Consider the following 20,205-nt stretch of genomic DNA (forward strand, 5'->3'; position numbering starts at 1 on the left):
TAAAAAAGTTTCATGAAAACTGCAATTTGTTGTTCGTAGTATTTTAGAAAAAAAATTATTAAAAATCGGTTATTAAGTATTTCACTAATGTTTGTCTATCTAGTGATATATAAGACATCAAATTATTAACTAAAATTTTATTATAACCAATTAGTCCATTATTTTTTGCAAAACATTTATTTGAATATAAACAAAACAGTGAACCTATTTAAGTGAGCGGGAGTTTATTTGTTTTCAAAAAACATACGGACAGGAAAAAAAGCGGGGTTTCGCAAACGTTAATCACTAAAACTACTTTGCAGTAACTATAGCTTAGTGGTAATAGTAGCGGGTTTTCCCAAACGATAGCTTAGTGGTAATGGTAGCCAATCTTGTTATTTAACATTTTTTTATATAATAATACAAACTCTTTTATTAATACGAGTATATGTACTTCATAATTTCTTTTTATAAACTAATAAACCAGGAAAATAGTCAAAAAATGGACAATCTGGAGAATTTTTAAAATTGGCACATAGCTTCTACTTAGCATAATTAGTAAGGGAAAATATCGTGTAAGCTGTGCGAAATATTGGGGGTCAAAATATATAAAAATCTGTTTTTAGAGAATAACTCGCTTATTATGGGTCTTACACGTTTAATGATAATAAATTTGTCATAATTTTTACGATATTTATAAGTTGTTAATATATATGCCAGAATCGCTCAATGACCCATAGTGCAATGTCTGTTAATCCATAATTTCAGATAGTATCACAGGTCATATTTATGATAAGAATTCAAGAATAATTGGTGGTCACAATCCACATATTTAGAGTAATATTTCGACCAAATTTTATTAAAATCAGACTTTATCTTTAAATATTTAGTTGTCTATATTAGAGCTAGTTGAAGTCGTAGTATGATTTCATTGAAATTTAATCGACATGTTTTCCTAATTTTGTGGATTATGTCCACTAATTTCTTCAAATTATATTCAGACGGACATTGCACTATATGCCAGAGAGTGACGCCGTTATATGAGATGTAACAGAATATAATTATTGCTTCCTGAAATGCGAAATAACGTACCATCACTTCTCATAGTTTTACAAGTGAAGCTAAAAACGTTATAAAATGAAAATTATTGAAGATATAAAAGCAATATTTTACATTTATGTGCAAATAGTGTTTTGCCAATTCCAGAAAAAAAAATATTATTTTTCGAAGTATTTTTCATGTCACGTTTTTTTTTATTTTTTACATTTATAATTTCTGAAACAAAATGACTTATCCATGAAATTTTTTAGTTAAAATCATGATACAACCATAGATTGTTTTATTATGGTTAAAATCATAATAAAACAATAATATGGTTGTATCATGGTTAAAATGAAAAAATTTCCTTACGGGGTGAACTAAAAGGCTGAAATGTTCTATAAATAATCTTTATTAATAAGGTTTGTTTGGAATTGATAATAAGCAATATCGGTGCACGATTTCACCTAGCTCCCACACGAGTCGCCCTAGGAATATGGTTTAAACAGTCTTAAATATGTTGTTTAGAAAACAAACCTTATGAAGTTTACGTAACCAATATCGGGTCATATTATCTACCCACGATAAAGGGACCCCTTCAAAAATGGCTTTAACATTAACAATTGACTGAAATAAGTATAATGATATGATGAATTTGAATCTCGAAAATGAAAGAAAATATAAAAGAGGTTAAACCTTTATTTTAAAGCCAAAATCAATTAAATTGGACTTTCAGATGACATTACAGATTTTGGAAATAAAGTTGACGTCGCGCAATTATAACGTCTCAAATATAGCCAAGTTTTCAAATTTGATGTCATGATATCTCGAAAAACTGATAATTATGAAGCTATATTATTAGGACTGCAAAACTTTTAGAAAAGTATTCTTTGTTCTTTGAGTTAAAACCATATTTGCCTGTTTTAATATGTATAACTTTGTTGAAATTTCTTAAATAATTGTGATGACGCGTTATTTTACTTTATGAAAATATTGTTTTTGATGATACGTTATGCGTCTACGCATAAAAAAGTCGATTTTTGTTTGATAAATTGTTTTGCGACATAATCTGTAAAAATATAAAGATTTGAAAATATCATTGGAATGAAAAAATAATGCACTATAGCTCGCAAACAACTAATGACACGCAAAAATAGCCCTTAACTAAAATGTAGGATATTTAATTCTCTATGGAAATTATAATAGCATTACCTAAAACGCGTACGACGCATAACAAGTCAGATATTCGTATAAAACACATTATTGTGACTTTAACTTCCATAATATTTCGCTTAGCGCACTCGATATTTATGATGAATTTAATACTTTATTAATAATTGTAAGGGGAAGTTGTGTGCTAATTTTCAATTTGCTATCTAAAATTCCGCAGCAAAAACCCTTATTTCTTTCCCTCGGCTATAAAGAATACATACGTATTACCATAATATGTATGTATATAAAATCATATTTACTAGATATAAATGCATAATAAATAATTTCAAAAAAGGCAATGCAAATTAACTGCTTAATCCTATTTCAAAAGTTATTCTAACTTATGTTAAAAAAAGCCAGGAATTATACATACTTTATTTAAATATTGTTAGCAATATGTCTTAAAGAATATCTACTATGTATTTAGGGTTTTATTTATATTGTATTACTCTAATTAAAATTTAAAGTAACATTAAAGAAGGAAAATAAAAGTTAAATATGATTTGTGCTTTGTGTTTTCCACGCAAATTTGTATTACCAAAAATGGTAATTTACTTAATAATAAAAAAAGTGTGGGGATATGATTTAATGAAAATATTACAATCACAATTTATGTATTAGTGTTTTTATAAGTATCTATAGTTAGCTTTAATTTTATTTGTATTAAATTATACATACTGTACAGGAGAATTATGTTACTAATCGAGTTTTCTTCAGGTTGTCTTAAGAATTTTATAACATTATGGTATAAAAACAGATATACTATTACCATAAAATGGAAAAAATACAATGGCAAACAAGAAACCTCGCATGGTAGTGATAACTCTCATAATTTTGTAAAATAATTTGCGTAAGAGTCCATTAATATGTATAGGACTCTGGATTATCAAGCAATAATAGGGAAGTAATTATTATAAGTAATTTAAGTATTATTGAGTGATTATTTAATTAAACTCATACATACATACATCCATACATAAATTATGTTGTATTTCATTTGTATGTATGTATGTATATATTTTTATATAAATATGTATTATATTAAAAGCATACAAATATTTTTTTTAAAGTACATAATATCTGTATTTAAAAAATAATAACCATTAGTGGAATATTAATGTAAAGCATTTGCTGTAGCATAGAGACTTTCCTGGTCGGAGATCATTGAATAATTGGCAGAATCTCGATCCTCGTGTATAGTTGAGTTTACCAGAGAACTTTCATAACCTATTTTTGAAAAAGTTTGATGACTGTATAGTGGATCTGCTCCTTTGACATAGGGATGGCGTCTTAAGATATTAGGATTGGAGTAACGTGTACCATTTGGCAAGGTAGTGTGTGTGACTTGTGGTGGCGACGGAATTGGTGGTCGTGTTTGTTCAACTCGATTGTTCATTTGGTGTGGTTTATAACCCGACATAGCAACTCCTGAATTGGCATATAATGGCATTTTAAACGAACTTATATTAGTGGCAGCGTTTTGAGTTTGAAACATGCTGTGGGCCGAAGTTGCATACACAGCTGTTTGTGCTTGTTGGTAATGATTGTGACTATTTAAAGGGAGTGGCATTGTACTGCAATGTTGAGAATAATCAATTTTTTGGTCTGTGTGGGAACGCTGTAAGGGCAAAGTCGCACTATTTGTATTGCTTCCAGTTGCAAAACTGGACATTCGCATATTCGTGCAACGGCCATAAGGTTCTTCTTGGATGACAGGTTGTGGTTGTTTTAAAAGCGGCTTACAGGCAACTCTAGGTCTTATAACAACTTCAATTTCTCGTTCTTCAGCTGAGTGAACGCCACTGGATGACTCGGATGGTGCTCGCTCTGGTGGAGATACTGTACTCTCAGTGCCACAAGAAGCAGTGTCACTTCGCGGTGTTAATGCTTCTTGAGGGACACCGGAGTCGGCTCGTCGTAAGCAGCGGGGAGTAAAACTTGAAGCAATCTAAAAAAATACAATTGTGACGTAACTTGTTTATGATCATTAAATATTTTATACTAACATGTGCTTCATTTGCGTGTACAGCAACCCTTACTGGTGCTAAAGGACTGATTAAATTCTCTGCAGTTAAAGAAGATTCAGGCATTTGTTTCGTATTTTTTTGTAATATTGATAAATTATTACTGTGTGTGACAGATACTATCGCTGTATCTGGTGGTGGCGGTAACGGTGGTTCTAAATCACGTGTAGAAGCGTAAGTCACACTATCATCACGCACACATTCCAATAATTTTCCCTCTTCTGATATGTTATCATCGCCAAACAACTTATCTTCATTGACTTCAAGACAATTATCATAATTATTAGGGTTAATAGTTACTGTTGTTGTATGGTCAGTGATCGTCATGGAAGATATCATATTGGGAGGAGGAGGTGGCAGTTCTTCGTATTCACTCAAATGTAAAAATTTAACAACTCCAGTTGGTGTATGCGCTTTAGAAAAAACAATACTGCTTCCTGTTTCACCACTGCTGCCTAAAGTCTTGCCAACAATTATTGCTGTGCCTGATCTTAATGTTGCATATTCTCCATCATCAATTTCCCCCTCAATACTGGTAAAACATACCGAGGTTCCACGGGTCGAATCGCTATAAAAAATATTTTATTAAAGTGATAAGTTAAAAAAGAAAGCAATTTTTAACTGACAACAATTTGAATAAAGTTTGTATTTTTAATAAATAATATGTAATACATCTCAGAATTCGGTTTCATTTAAATTTTTTTATTTAGTTTTCAATTCACGCTGTAAATATCCATACATATTTACATATGTATTTATGTATGTATGTATGTATGTAAATGTATGTACATACATATATAAAAAGTTCGTAAGTGCTACTTCGACTATACTGAATTCTGATTTATTACAAATTTATTTCAGTTTACACTTTCTCAACGGTATTTAGGGAGTTATTTTCTTAATGAATGATAGTCGGTGTAGTATTACAAACATTTTAATATTTACAATGTAATTGATATTTTATTAATTTGTGATTTCTTTTCTGAAAAAATAGAAATGTATGACTTGATAAGATTTTTACTATAAAGATAATATGTACATTATTATACATGACAATAATTACACAGTGAGACAAAATAAACGAAAATTGAAATACCTGGGAAGTGACAATATTTTTTGGAAAGGTGGATCCGAGTAGAACAAGAATCTATTTTTGAAATTTGCCAAACACCTCCAAAATCTTGAAATACCGGAAAAACGGGTTATCGCTTATTAGTTCGAATTTCAATTAGTGCGGTTTCAAAATTCTAAAATTTTTCTTTACAAAAACGATTTTGATGAAACTCTTGGTCCGTATACTTGCAAAAAAGAGCTCAACAAAGTACAACTACAGTTTTTTTACCAATTCCAGTTCGGATATATAAAGTATCGTTCAAATCCTTTGTACATGAAGGAATATTATGTTTTTAGGGATAATTAGGGATAATAATTTGAAAATATGCGCTTTTTATTTAAAACCCAATTAGTGGATTTTGTATGGAGCTAGTGTATTGCTTTGTGCGAATTTGAATGATGCGCTTTTTAGCGAACAATTTAATCGCATAAAACTAGGTTTGAGTACATTTAACTTAGAATCTAAACTGATTTTAAGTTTCTCAACGGATTTAGTAAGAAGAAACAGAGGCCTTTGAAATGACATACTCATATGATGTTTAAGTAACCTGGAGAAATATGTGTGCATTTCATAGGCAAACATATGTTTTTGATTTTAGTTTTGTTTTTAAAAATCCGTTAACAATTGACGATGTTATTGATCTTTTTCTTAATAAAAATTTGTTAAAAAACTGATTTTCTGAAAAATGCTTTATATGGGAAATTGGGTTAAATATTGGACGATCTTCATAAAATTTGGTGGAAGAATTAAGGTTTATACAAAAGTAGAGAATTATCGTATTAAAGTCATTTGCTGAAGGAAGATTTGCATGGGGACATGAGTCAAATAAGGTCCTATCAATACAAAAATCGGTATAAATGAGTTTGCTGTAATCCTTAGTAATATTGCTTATTCTTTAAACAATACGGACTTATTTGAAAAATTACACAACAATTAAAGAAAAGATCAATAACGTCGTCAATTTTTAACGGATTTTTAAACACAAAGTTGTGTTTTATTCATGAACAGACATAGTTTTTAATACATTAATAAATAGTAAAGTTCTTATACATATAAAATAATTTCTAAAAACATCTCCAAACTTCGAAAATGATGCGAAATCAAAAATTTGTTTGCCGATGAAATGCACACATATTTTTCCAGGATACTTAAGCAGTCATTATAAAGGTCACAGCTTTTGCTTTCTAAGTCCTTTGAGAAACTTAAAATCGGTTTAGATTCAACTAAGTTAAATACCTATAAGTGCTTAAAGGTATGAAAATCCGTTTATTACCCCTATCTCAAGATTATGGAGGTGTTTGGCAAATTTCAAAAACAGATTCTTATTGTGTTCGGATCCACCTTTCAGAAAAATAGTGTCACTTCCCAGGTATTTCTTTTTGTCGCATAGTATTATCAGTTTATTATTTATTTGAAGATTCCGTTTTTTAAATTTGTTTCATTGGAGAAATCAAACATTTGTTTTCGGAAAAGAAATCTTTAATAAAAATAGATGACATTTTTAATTAAATGTTTCTATAAAATACATATACAAATAATATTTTTAAAACAGGCGACAAGCGGAACAAAATAGTTTCTCAACAACAAATGGTGTGCTTTTGTAATCAATTACTTAATTCGTTTAAGGTCCTTTTGTCAGAGCTTTACAAATTTTGATTAGAAAGTATATAAAATAAAATTTATTTCCATACAAAAAACAACAGGTGCCAAAATTAGAGAGGTGTTATATGAACAAAATTCTTATAAAAACTAATGAAACAATACGTGCAAAACTTAACGCATAAAAATATCAATTAAAATTTATCTAACGTAAAATTAAATTTTGGTTAGATTTAATGGTGTTAACACAAAAAAATTATAAACATCAAGCTTTAGAAAACAAAGATTTCGTTACTGTGGTTATGAATGTATGTAGGTTAAAATATTGAATTGTACTAATTACTACATTTTTACGTTTAAAATTTCAATTTCAAATTGGTTTATGGCTGAGCTAAAAAACGATTTTTTACCGCTTGCCATCGTTTTGTTCATGTTCACCACTTTGTTGATGATGATGATCATCTTCAGACGTACTCGTAACTTCATTGAATGTGACTTTTAATTTCGGAGAACTTGGTGTTATTTTAGGCCAATATATGTCATCTGGATGTGCATCATTTAGTACATCAGAGCTCGATGCATTACTGATTAGATTTCCGGAATTTTCACTGTTTATTTTGAGTTCCATATTATCACTTGCTGAGGAACTACTAACGCCAATAGTGGTGGAATTATTTAAGCTAGCTGTTGTGGTATTTGTTAGACTTCCTCTATTGTGCATGAGTAAAGGTTGTGTAGTAGCTTTCCCTATTATTGCGTATGCATCCAAAGGCGGCAATTTAAAACTCCATTTACGTTTTACAGTCAAACCCAGCCAAATTATAATCCATAGAAATATATGCATTACGCTTACAAGGGCTAAAAACATAAAACAAATGTAAATAGTTAGCAAATATGTCAATTTAAATTGCAAATAATAATCTTAAAAGATATAAGAAAAATAATTTGTTACATTATAAATAGAAATGTTGCTGGAAGGCGAGTTCACGCAAAATATTTTATTTAAACGTTTCAGCAATAAAATAACGCGACCGTCAAACACACTCAAAGTAATAAAATGGTAAAAATAAAATTCATCTTTGGCAATAGGCTTTACTTCGGCTGCTAATCAATCCTATAATTGGTACTAAGTTTGATTTTGGGCAATTTCAATTTTGTTTGTTTGTTTTAATTTAAAGTTGCCCCCTTGACATTATGATACCACTAAGGAGGGATTATTTGGCCTTGATATATTCATAACGCCATCACCAATTACGACTTTCGCCTAAAAGAGCCTCGTCCAAGAACTGCCAATCCGAGGAAGCTGGAACTCCCGAACTCCGCTCCTGAGTTTACTGGTCTCCACCAAAATCTTAAACGAGTTTTGTTTGGTACTCCACCATGTATCAAAGAAATTTTTAGGTTATCAAAAAAAATGCATATGGTTAACGCATGAAACTTCGAAGAACCGTAACGCGGTACAGTTATGCGACGCCACACATTAAACCAATGCAAGAGTGACTCTCGAAGACAGCGAAAGAATTACCCTTAAACGATAATGGCAATGACGCACGTAGGTCTTTATCCACCCAGAGCTGAATTACGAATAAATTTCAATTTTGAAAAAACACGGGACAAAAACAAAAGTTGTCAGATTTTAGCGAAACCAAAGGAATGTATAGTTGGGCAAAACCAACCGATACATACATATGTATATGTATTTAAGCATTTTAAAGATAAATATAATAAATGGTGTGGAATGGGAACTTGGGTCAATAGCATGGAAATTTTCTAAATGATGAAAGTTTTATTCATTAATAATATTCGTCCAATGAGTTTTTGGTTGACTTAAAACTAGATTGACCTATTAACTTAAACTTTCAATTAAGTGAAACATTTCTCCGTTTGAAAAAAAAATAGTATAGGAATATTTTTGAACTAATAATTTAGTGTAGAAAAAATTATTTCACTAGGCTGTAAAAACAAATATTTTAACTATTTTTCAAATATTTTCAGTTAACAATTTTAAATATCACTATCACTATTACTGAGTGAGGCTTATATTTTTCAATTCATCACTAAACTTAAATAAAAGTAGTGAATAATTTTGAACTACCACTAATTATTAGTGATAGTTAAAAATTAGTGCTCTACCCCCATCTCTGTTTATCGCAGTCACCTTTTTTATTATGACATGATGTATGTATAACTTTTACTTATGATGTATGTATGTATAACTTTTACTTACCTGCCATGAAAGTAGGGCAGTGCAAATTGTATCGATATATTGCATTTAAATCATTTAATAATGGTGCTTTAACTACTGATAATGCCAAAACGTAACACAGCGAGGCACAATGGGAAAAATAAATCCAAGATTCATTGGACTTCAATGATATTATAGATCTATCACGCATTTTAGCTGATAAACGTCCATGCCCGTGCAAATACAAAATCATCGATGAAGATAGTATTAATATGACGGAGAGCAAAAATAAGGCAAGTGTAACACTGGCATTAAGGATTAAGCCGGCATTTTGTATCGGCTGACCTTGGCTGTAAATTTGTAGCTTAAAAAGATTCGATATTCCAACGAAACTAAATACAATATCTAACGCTGATGCAATCATTTGCACGCTAAATATGGTAGCGAATGATTTGGCTGTAGTCCAAAATACCGCGGGATAACGAACGCACCAAACCAAAAGGGCGAACAATAGATTAATAAACTCAGCACTTGGTGGATGGATAAATACATTGACATCTATAGGTTTTTCAACGCCCAGAAACAACTGCAACATACCAGCAAATCCATCGAGACGTACAATACTATCGTCGGAATTAGGTGATTGAATGCCAGAAGTAGTGGAAGATTCAAACGGGGTTATTTCTGCTATATATTCGTTTGAATCATTCAATGATAAATCGCCAACTAAATACTCTGGTTCAATTTCTACCTGATTTTCCACGGTTAAAGGAATATCTCTTTTAAATTTTTTGTTTGATTTTGTTTTAATTTCAATAATTTTAGAATTACTTGATAATGGAGTCGATGGTATAATTTCAGGCAGCTTTTCTGGTTTGACAATATGAATATTACTGTCCCGAGTAGTTGTGCTAATTGCAGTTGACGATTTTGGATAACTGGCAACTCTAGCACGGCCATAATCAGATTCTTCATATAAAGAGGGTCTATGCTCATATATGTTGCCACCATTATCTTCACTCGAATATGAAACATTAAATTCATCGAGATTATTAAATTCTACAGATTCTCCGTATTTATCATTATTTGAATAACGCATATCTTTCACTCGCCTAGAAGATTTCATAGCAACACGATGCTGAGAATGTTGTTGATGAGTTTTACGTTGTCCCAAAGACGTAGAAATTTTTCTTTGTCTGTGATGTTTACGAGTCGATTTACCATAATGACTATTTTGACTTTGATGTTGTTGATGATGTGGTATATGATATGAAATATGTTTTGGGGTTGATGAAGTGAACAAATTAAACTCGCTATAATTAGGACTAACAGAGTTTGCAATGATTGTTGCAACGTCAAGATATGTATTTGTTGACGCAACGTTTCTTTCAGTTACTTCGGTAGAAGTTACCACAATTGATGCATTTGTAGTAACATCTTCATATGTTACAGTCGGCCGATAAGTAGGAGAAACGGTTGGTACTGTTGTTGGTGTATATTCCGTTATAACATTTTTTGAATCAACTAAATCGGGAATTTCGAAATATTTTATTTTTCCAGATTCCATAAGAACGTTTTTATTTTCTTGTCTATAACTATCTTTGCCATTTTTCGAATAAACAGTAAATATAGTGTCATTGAAGTAATCTTCATCTTCTTGTTCGAGGAGTGTATTGTTTTGATAGGGTGAAGCTTTTATAGATAAAACTACTAAATTGCGACGATTTACTGACATAAAATCCAGTTCAGTTTGCCAAATTGTTTCTGTAAATAAATTTAAAATTCTTAATTGAATACAAGTAAAAATATAATGTTTTTATAATTTTATTCAACTAAAGCTAAGTTCACATCTATCAAATATTTAATAAAAATGACGTGACCCCTATAAAATTGCCATAAACATTAGTTATAAAAAAATGTAAGAACTAAAAACTTTTATAAATAATAGTGGTTACGTCTTTTTTGTCAAATATTTGTTAGATGTGAATATTTGTTAGATGTTAAGTGTCTACGATGTAAAGTATATAAATAGGCCCGGGTTGTTACTCCGTATTGCGATTGGAAAGAAAAAGTTTTCGAAACACAATGTGTTTACTATACAATTTCGAAAACTTTTTCTTTCGAATCGAGTAACATAGTAACCGCCCTGTATTTTTAAATCACTATCGACGAAAGCGGTAGCCAACCTCCTACACAATCCCAAAATTAAAGTCACGCCTTAAGTTTTATGAAAATTATCCTATTGTTTAATCTTAAAAATCTAAAATTTTTCACGGATGAATCTGAATCCTGGTAATTTTTAAAGTCCAAAACTTTGGTGGTTAAAAACTTTCGAGGTTGGAGTTTTGAAATTTAGGTTACCTGGAAAAGATGGGCGCATTGAACTTTTTAACAACCCGTCTTTTTAAGATATTTGGTGGTAAAAATCTTTCCAGGATGTAGTTTCGATATCAAATTTTAATACATATTTTTGAAAATTTTTATAAAATTAATTTCTTGAAAGAAAAGTCCGAAATCCTGGAGATCTTCATGTGATTTTTAAACAACCAATCCTTTTTAATATATTTGCTTGTTAAAATATTTCGAGGATGGAGTTTTGATATCAAATTTTAATATTTTTAAAAATTTAATTTCTTGGGAAGATAAATCAGAAATCCAGGTGACCGGGAGAAGATGGAGATCTGGAGATGATGGGAGGCTGAAAATTCATGTGAATTTTAAACAACCAATCTTTCTAATATATTTTAATGTTTTTAAACATTATTATTTTAAACATAATTTTAATATTTTTAAACATTTATGGGCTGTTTCTAGATAACGAGCGAGTAGGAAGAAAAATTTATGTAGGCATTTATTTATGATCAATGCAGTGCAATTTAATTGTCCTATAGTTATTTTATATAGTTTATCTTTTATAATAAATTAGTTCTTAGAATTTTTTAAAATTATATTATTTTGTTTTGAAAGAATCATTGTTAAGTAGAAATTTGTAATCGCTTATGGCATATAGGCTAGATTATTGAATACTGTTAAATAAAAAATAAGTAAATAAAAATCCAGGAGACCTGGATAAGATGGGCAACTTTAACTTAATGGATATTTTTAACAACCAATCTGCTGGATTTTGGATTTTTCTTCCCAAGAAATTAAAATTTTCAAAAATATTAAAATTTACATTTGAAAAGTTTACACAAAAAATTAATTCGTAATATTAACAACTATGATTTAAATAATAGTAAAGTACTAAATTAAAATAAAATTTGTTATACTACAGTATAAAATCCTATTTATGAAATTTTACTTGGCTTTAATTTTGGGATAGTGTGGGAGGTTGGCTTCTGAGATATATGGCGGTTAAAATCTTTCGCTGATGGAATTTTGATATCAAATTTAAAATTTAAAATGTTAAAATATGTATATCTTAGGAAAAAATACAGGAGATCTGGAGAAGTTGAACAGCTAGAACTTGATGGATATTTTTAACAACTAATCTCCTGGATTTCGGATTTGTCTTCCCAATTTTAAAAAATATTAAAATTGTATATCAAAACTCCAATTTCATTGAATTTTAAAAAATTTTCATGAAATTTTACGTGGCTTCAATTTTGGAATTTATTTGGAAATTATGGTTAAAATCGAAACCGATTAAACCGGTTTTAACCATTAATATAAAATTTGTTATACTACAGTATAAATAATAGGCTCCGCTCTTGATACACTAAAAATTGACATAGAAAATTATTGCGAACATACGCATAATAATTCACCCCTCCTCACAATATTAGGGTATAATAATAATATAAATAATAGGAAGCAGTTATAAATACTTATGAACCTCTTGGTAGTAGACCATTTTCAATTACACGTCCTTCCAAGAGTAATCGTGGCAAAAGTAAACACATGGCTATTAAAATATGTATAAAGGCAGCAGTGGGCCCACCATGTGTCCATAAAGTTCGCAAAGTACCACCGCCCGATTCTTCTTCTAAACCATCGTGAGGTGTCATTGAGCAATGGCGGTCTTTTGCAGCGCTTCCTAATTTAATTCCATCATTTGCCAAGTTACCAACCTAAAAAAAATAACATAAACATTAATAAATATAAACATATCATCTTTTAAAATATTATTATTTGATTATACATTAATTAACATACAAATCTGTGCCAAAAATAAAAAAGTGCCAATTTTAAGTTCTGCAAAAATCATGTTTTCGCATTTTTTATGTAGATTTTTTATAAAAATCGGATTAGAACTTTAATCAAAGCTTCGAATTATTTAGTTCAATTTGAGCTTAATTCACTAAAATCTTAATTCAGAGTTAGAAAGTTTAATCGTTCAATTATTTTTTTAATTCTCTGGAATTAATTCAAAGGCTTTCCGTTTATTTGATTTCATTAGCATACTGAATTCATTCATGTTTGAATTACATTCAGCTTTGTATTATTCAACTTTTCTTTAATTCAAATCTACTCCAAATTAACTTACGATACTTTTCTTTAATTCAATTTGTAATAGATTGAATGAAAAACTTTTCGTTTACAGCCAGAGTGTTGTATCTCAAAAATTATCATTTTGACTTAAAAGGTTTTTCTACTTTTAATTTGTTATTTATATATAAAAGAGTGTATGCGTAAAGGTTTTAAATAAATTATTTTACAGCTGAGATTTGTAAATTTGTATAAAGAATTATCTTCTGATGCTAATAAACACAAAGGTCCTTTTTTACGTTTTTTCATATTTCCCGCAAATGAATGATATGAAATATTGATAACATGTGGAAGGGGTTTGATAGGCATTTTGAATGACGTATCATAAATTTCAACTTCAAAAATATCGAAAATTTTTAAGATTTCGGAAAAATTTAACATTTTTAAATTTTAACATACACAGAAAAAATAATACATAACTTGAATGAATTTTGTAATATATTTTATGAATCGACTTTTTTTCCCAAACCATTTTTATTCAGAATATTAAAAGTTCATAAAATGTATGAACTTGTACATGGCGGAAATTTTTTGAATTTATACTTTTTTTCTACGATATTCATGAAAAATTGCAAAAAAAAGTTCATTATCTACTCATATGTTTCCATATTTACCCAGCAAAAAAAGTGTGAAAAAAGATGTAGAATTTTTATAACAACTAGTAACCCGAAGTGCTTCAAATTCAAGTGAAAAACCTATGAATTTTACATTAGCGTGTCATTGGAGGGAAGTTGTTCATTTTTGACAACTTTGAACTACATCTAATCTTATCTTTAGAAGCTTTAGAAATCCGATATTTGTATGTAAAAAATAAACCACATTCTTTCAATGAAACACTTATGTAAATTTCATTGGATTTTCATCAAAATTTGAAGTATGTGCTTCGAATATGTTGTTTGTAGTGACTTTTCTACATCTCTTTCCCCATTTTTAACTGTGTTTTCATTTGTAAGGATATGTTTGGTTTATAAAAGCGAAAAGTATGCAATCGCATTTTTAGATGTGATTAAGGTGTCGTTTGTAAAGTATGACATCAATTATTTTTTGCTGGGTAGTAGATAGTAATCCTTTATTAGCGAATTTTGTATAATAAAAAAATATAAATTGAAATGTAGAAAAACAAAATGAAAAACTAGAAAACATCAGCCAACATAGTTAAGCATCTATATAAAATGCCGCCAAATACGTGCACATTTCATCGATTTTAATCTAAAAATCATAAAGAAATACAAAATTTTGCAAAAAAAATTTCAAACATTTTTTTTAACAAATAGAAAAATAAAAATAAATTTCAAGTACAGTGATTCAAACCCAAAATCGAACATGGGTTTCATCCTATTCGAATAGCGCAACTTATTCGAATAGGATGAAATATGTACCAAATATAAGTAAAATCGTGGGTAAACGATTTCGTGGGCAACTGACTCTGCGTTCATGACATAAATTGTTTGTCCGATTTTGCCTCTGACTTTAAAATGTTTATGTATCTTCTTTAATGTATATTTTTTGTTTAATTTAAAATAATTGAAAATTATGTCGGATTTTGGGTTTGAATCGCTGTATTTTAAGTCAAGGCTTCTAGATTATGTTTGAAAAAATATAAATTCTGTGTACATATTTTTAAATTTTGGTAAAAACCATTCCAAAATAACTTATTAATATCGATGAGTAGGAGAATAAACCAAAATACACAGAAAATAACTGTAAAGCCGATTACATGTCCGGGTAAGCACATTTGTAACCAGTTATTTTTTGGTCATCTTCGAACAAAAATTAGTATTTAATAAATACTATTTATTCACCCAAAAAGGAAGTACTTACACTTTGCTCCAATATTACTTGCCTACTTAAAGTGTAAGTAAAGATTTTGCTGGGATAGTTCAGTAATATAAACAACAACATTAAATATGTTATTTACAAAGAAAGCACGACAGCATGTTAATTTTTGACGTAAAATTGTGTAAATATTTCTGTTAAACTGAAATATTTCTTTAATAATGCTATGAAATTATAAACTATCGTATCATTGAAAAGCTTATGCATTTTAGGTTAGTATTGGTTTAATAGCTAACAGAAGATCGGTTAGAAAATCAATTTTTAAAAATAACAAAAAAAATATTAACTAGAATATGAAACAAGTAACACAACTATTTACTCATAATTTTTGATCACAAAGTATGTGATCAACATGCAACTTGCATGTTGAGTACTTTCATGTACGTATTCTCAATGAAATATCAATAAGTATATTCAATTCTCATATCAAACTTACTTTAAAAACGGCTGAGGTAAAGAAGAATGGTAGTAATACGAAAACCAAGCCAGAAAGAATAATTTGTAAATTCAGCTCCGCTACTGGCTCAATTGTCCATGGGATTAGGGAACAACCTGCAAAAAATTATAAATTTTATAAAGTTTAACGTGTATTCTTGTAATAAGTTAGTTATTAGTTTTACCCAAAAATCTATAAGCACCATGAACTGCTAAATATCCTTGGAATAAAGTAAGCAATACTCCATACCATATTGACCATAAGGAATTTAAATGTAAATAATTGTTATGATCTGGATATATCTGCGAATACATACTACTATATTTAGCATGCTTTCTTTTCGAATTCATATACTTGGCTGGCAAACGATGGCTTTGAAAATTAGGATGTGAATGGTGTTGTTTATGATTGCCAATTGGATCACTTAAAACTGCATTCGAAATACTCGAATTTAAACTAAATGGTGTTTCTTTTCCCATAGAGTTTGCTGAATTAGATAAGATGCTTGTGTTGATATTGGAAGAATAATAAGTTGAGCTTCGTTTTTTTGATTTATTTACAATGTGGTTATTATTTTCGTATGTTAACAATGATCCCGTAATAGACATGTCCTTATTATTCGTTTAAATGATATGTTTATTATAATTTTTGTTTTATTTTATTTGAATCGCATTTTCATAACGGCATACAATTTACTAGTAGCTTCCATTGTGACATACACATACATAATTTTGTGAATTGTAAAATCTGCACAAGAAACATAGTTTATTAAAAATTTAAATATTTAACCGTATATGTATGTACTATTTATGTAATAGGCTTATATGAACATAAAACTCGGATTTTCTTAATACAAATTTTTATACCGTTCACCTTCGTGAGAAGGGTATATATTTATAAGATTGTCATTCCGTTTGAAATTTCTACAATATAATTTTCCTATTTAAAATCAGCAAAATCAGTCCATAAATAATGTAGATAAGAGCAAAAATCCAAGACCACCTCTAAAAATTTACTCAACAACCTTGTCAGCAAATTTGAGTTTTATTTTGGATACATGATCTAACTAGTCACTATTTAGGCTCAACTTTATGTTTCTCATTGCTAAATAAAAATATTTACAGAAACAAAATTCATTACTTTCTAATTTTTTTCCTATTTTTATTAAATTTTAGTTCAAATTAATATATCAAAAAGAAACGTAAATGATAATAATTAAATAGAATAAAAATGTACAAAGGAAAACTTTTTAATACACTAAAGGTCAATCTTTAGGTGAAAGATAAGCGATTAAATTAAAATTAATCCTCGAAAGTTGTTTTTGAGTACTCAATTAAGCTACGTTCAGACCTATCAAACATTTGATGAAAAAGACGTAACCACTAATTTTTGTAATTTTTTTTTTTTTTGATTCTGCATGATTTTTGTAATTGCAAATATTGTCGAAACAAATAATAAAGACGTTCTAAACTGATGTCGCCAAAGATATATTATGTTTGTGCAAATAAATATATATTTTAAGGAAATCAAAATGTAGATTTTTTAGGGGTCACGTCATTTTCGTCAAACATTTGATAGGTGTGAACGTAGCTTTAGTTAATTTTGTTTGCAAGTTTATGCGCCCAATGGAGGTGGTTTAAACTTGAGCAAAAAATTAAAATGTGTAAACAGCTGATGCAAAAAAATAATACAATTTTTATAAAAATAAACATTAAAATTTTCTATTTACTGATTTGTATTAATTACGGAACTTCAAAACACATTTTTTTGTTTTAAATTTAAGTTTTCATTAATTTTCATATTAAATTTTAATTTAACATAAATTAAATTTAAATTAACATAATTTTATACCTTCAGCATTGTTCGACATCCTTAATAGATTTTGCTTTAATAAGTGATACCAATTTTATAAAACATTCTGGTCAATTTTTAGTACCATCTCTTTCACATCACTCATTTATTTATTATTGTCTTGATGTTCCGCTGTCGATTGGTGATTACGTAAAGGAATTTAAAGATTATAATAATATCGACTGGAGTAGAGTTCATGATATCATTTCGAGTGAATATTGGAATAGAATCTTTTATACAAATAATGTTGATGAACAAGTTAATATACCAACTTCTTAATTCCTTACATGAAACGGTCCCAATTAGGAAAGAACGTCGAACAGTTCATAATAATGTTAATTTTTGTAAATTTTTTGATGTGAGAAAAGCGAGGAACATGAGGAATTTGGCGTTTAAAGCTTACAAAGAGAATATGAGTCAGTCTAATTGGGTAATATATTGCAAGTATCGGAACAAGGTTAAAAGTCTTTTAAGAAAACATAAAATACTTTATTGGAAATCTAGGTTCGATCGTTGTAGTAATAAAGATGTGTGGAGAGTTTTAAATCAAAATCATGTCTACAGTAATCCGTTTGATAAACATGACCCGGAGACTTTTAATGAATATTTCACTTCATCCCAAACTTATTCTAATGATCCTCTGCCGGATTTTGCTGGCTCGTCACATTTAGGGTTTCAATTCAGATGTATTGACAAGAATGAACTTTTTTATGCAATTTTGAGAATTAAATCTAATTCTATTAGTTTTGATGGGCTACCACATAAATTTATTAAGGCTATTTATCCACATGTTGAAAACTATCTTCTCTATATATTTAACAATATAATTATTAGCTCTAGCTTTCCTAGTGTTTGGAAAATATCTAGAATATTACCTATAAAGATGAAGGGAAGTAGTGTTTGTCTTGATAATTATAGACCTATAAGTATTTTGAGTAGTTTATCCAAAACATTAGAAATTATTTTAAAAGATCAAATGTTGGAACATATTCACTCAAAGAACTTGCTTAGTAGTGCTCAATTTGGATTTATATCCGGAGGCAGTACCGCTTCTTTGTTATTAAACCTTACGGAAAATGTTCGTCAAAATTGCAACTCCAATAGATTTTCTACTATGGTATCGTTAGATTTAAGTAAAGCTTTTGACACGGTCAACTATTGTGTGTTAATTAGTAAACTGATTTCTAAATTTGAATTTTCCAATTCCTCTTGTAAACTATTATTCTCGTACATTAGTAATCGTAAACAATATGTTGGTAATGGTTTAATACAATCTACAATATCTGATTGTCTAAGTGGCGTGCCTCAAGGTACCGTCCTGGGTCCCTTGCTCTTTTTAATTTATATTAATGATTTTGAAGAATTCATCGGTAATTCTCTTTGTAAAAGTTTTTTTTTTTTTCTTCCGAAATACAGTTTCTCGATTGCCATGAAAATACTATAAATTATACGTTGTCTAAAGTTTCCGAATGGGCGTTTAATAATAGATTAAAATTCAATCCATCAAAAACAAAAGCTATAACTTTCACAATAAACAATAGCGCTATAGACTCCATAAATATTGTGCTAGGTGGTGAGAGTATATCGTTTGTTGACTCAATAACTTGCCTTGGGTTAACACTTGATAAAACGTTGACTTTTGACAAGCATATATCTAATGTAAGTTTGAAAATTTGCCAAGTATTGAGATTACTGTATTCGTTAAATTGTTACCTACCAATTAGTGTGAAAAAACAAATAGCTCATGCTTTACTTATGCCCCATATTCGTTACTGCCTGGATATTTACAGTGGTACATCTATAATGCATTTTAATCGTATTAAATTAATTTTCAATCGTATCATTAGATATATTTACAATCTCAGAATTACTGATCATGTGTCAGATTATTCGTTAAATTTTCTCAACTGTTCTTTTCGTTCATTCGTAGAAATTGGAATTTTAATAATCTATATATATATAAAATTCTAACGTTACTGACTGACTGACTGACTGACTGACTGATTCATCATCGCACAGCCTAAACGGTTAAAGCTAAAGAGCTGAAATTTGGACAGGGGGTTGGTCTCCCACCAAATAGATCCGCTAAGACGGGATTTTTGGAAATTCGAATGTTTAGGGGGTAAAAAGGGTAAAAACGGGTAAATTCGGTAACCTCATATCTCCTAAACTAGAAAAGATACAAAAATTGTTTAGGGGGTAAAAAAGGGTAATTTGTTTAAAGCTTATCGTCGTTCATTTAAATAATAAGCGGACAGGTGTCTGGTACTTTTTCAATTTCGGCCCCTTTAGGGAATAAACGGGTAAAAACTGTATTTTGGTACTTTTTTTTGCACCCCATGTATCTTTTAAACCAGTGAATATTCAAACAATATTTTTGACTCCTTCATAACTTGGCGAAAAAATAAAAATATAAATTTAGTACTTTTTGGTTATTCGGATG

General features: G+C 29.3%; 1 protein-coding gene across 7 annotated transcripts in view; it reads right to left on the reverse strand.

Annotated features, from left to right (window-relative positions):
- Positions 1–2,590: 2,590 nt before the first annotated feature.
- Positions 2,591–20,205, reverse strand: part of LOC119606833 (protein tincar) — a 37,192-nt gene continuing 19,577 nt past the window's right edge. For 5 of the 7 annotated variants that reach the window (XM_037960471.1, XM_037960470.1, XM_037960468.1 and 2 more), the window contains 7 exons: positions 16,096–16,658; positions 15,912–16,027; positions 12,987–13,221; positions 9,194–10,915; positions 7,377–7,824; positions 4,236–4,821; positions 3,177–4,177 (listed from right to left, as the gene is read on the reverse strand). In XM_037960471.1, the coding sequence (XP_037816399.1) occupies positions 3,344–4,177; positions 4,236–4,821; positions 7,377–7,824; positions 9,194–10,915; positions 12,987–13,221; positions 15,912–16,027; positions 16,096–16,519 (4,365 nt within the window). In that variant the 5' untranslated portion in view covers positions 16,520–16,658 and the 3' untranslated portion in view covers positions 3,177–3,343. Of the gene's footprint in view, positions 4,178–4,235; positions 4,822–7,376; positions 7,825–9,193; positions 10,916–12,978; positions 13,222–15,911; positions 16,028–16,095; positions 16,659–20,205 lie in introns of those variants that run through there. The other 2 variants (XM_037960473.1, XM_037960474.1) reach the window with 2 other exon arrangements.

Source organism: Lucilia sericata, unplaced genomic scaffold (genome assembly GCF_015586225.1).
Source record: "Lucilia sericata isolate MDLA Ls3-8-SP2 unplaced genomic scaffold, ASM1558622v1 Contig000627F_arrow, whole genome shotgun sequence".
Lineage (NCBI taxonomy): Eukaryota > Metazoa > Arthropoda > Insecta > Diptera > Calliphoridae > Lucilia > Lucilia sericata.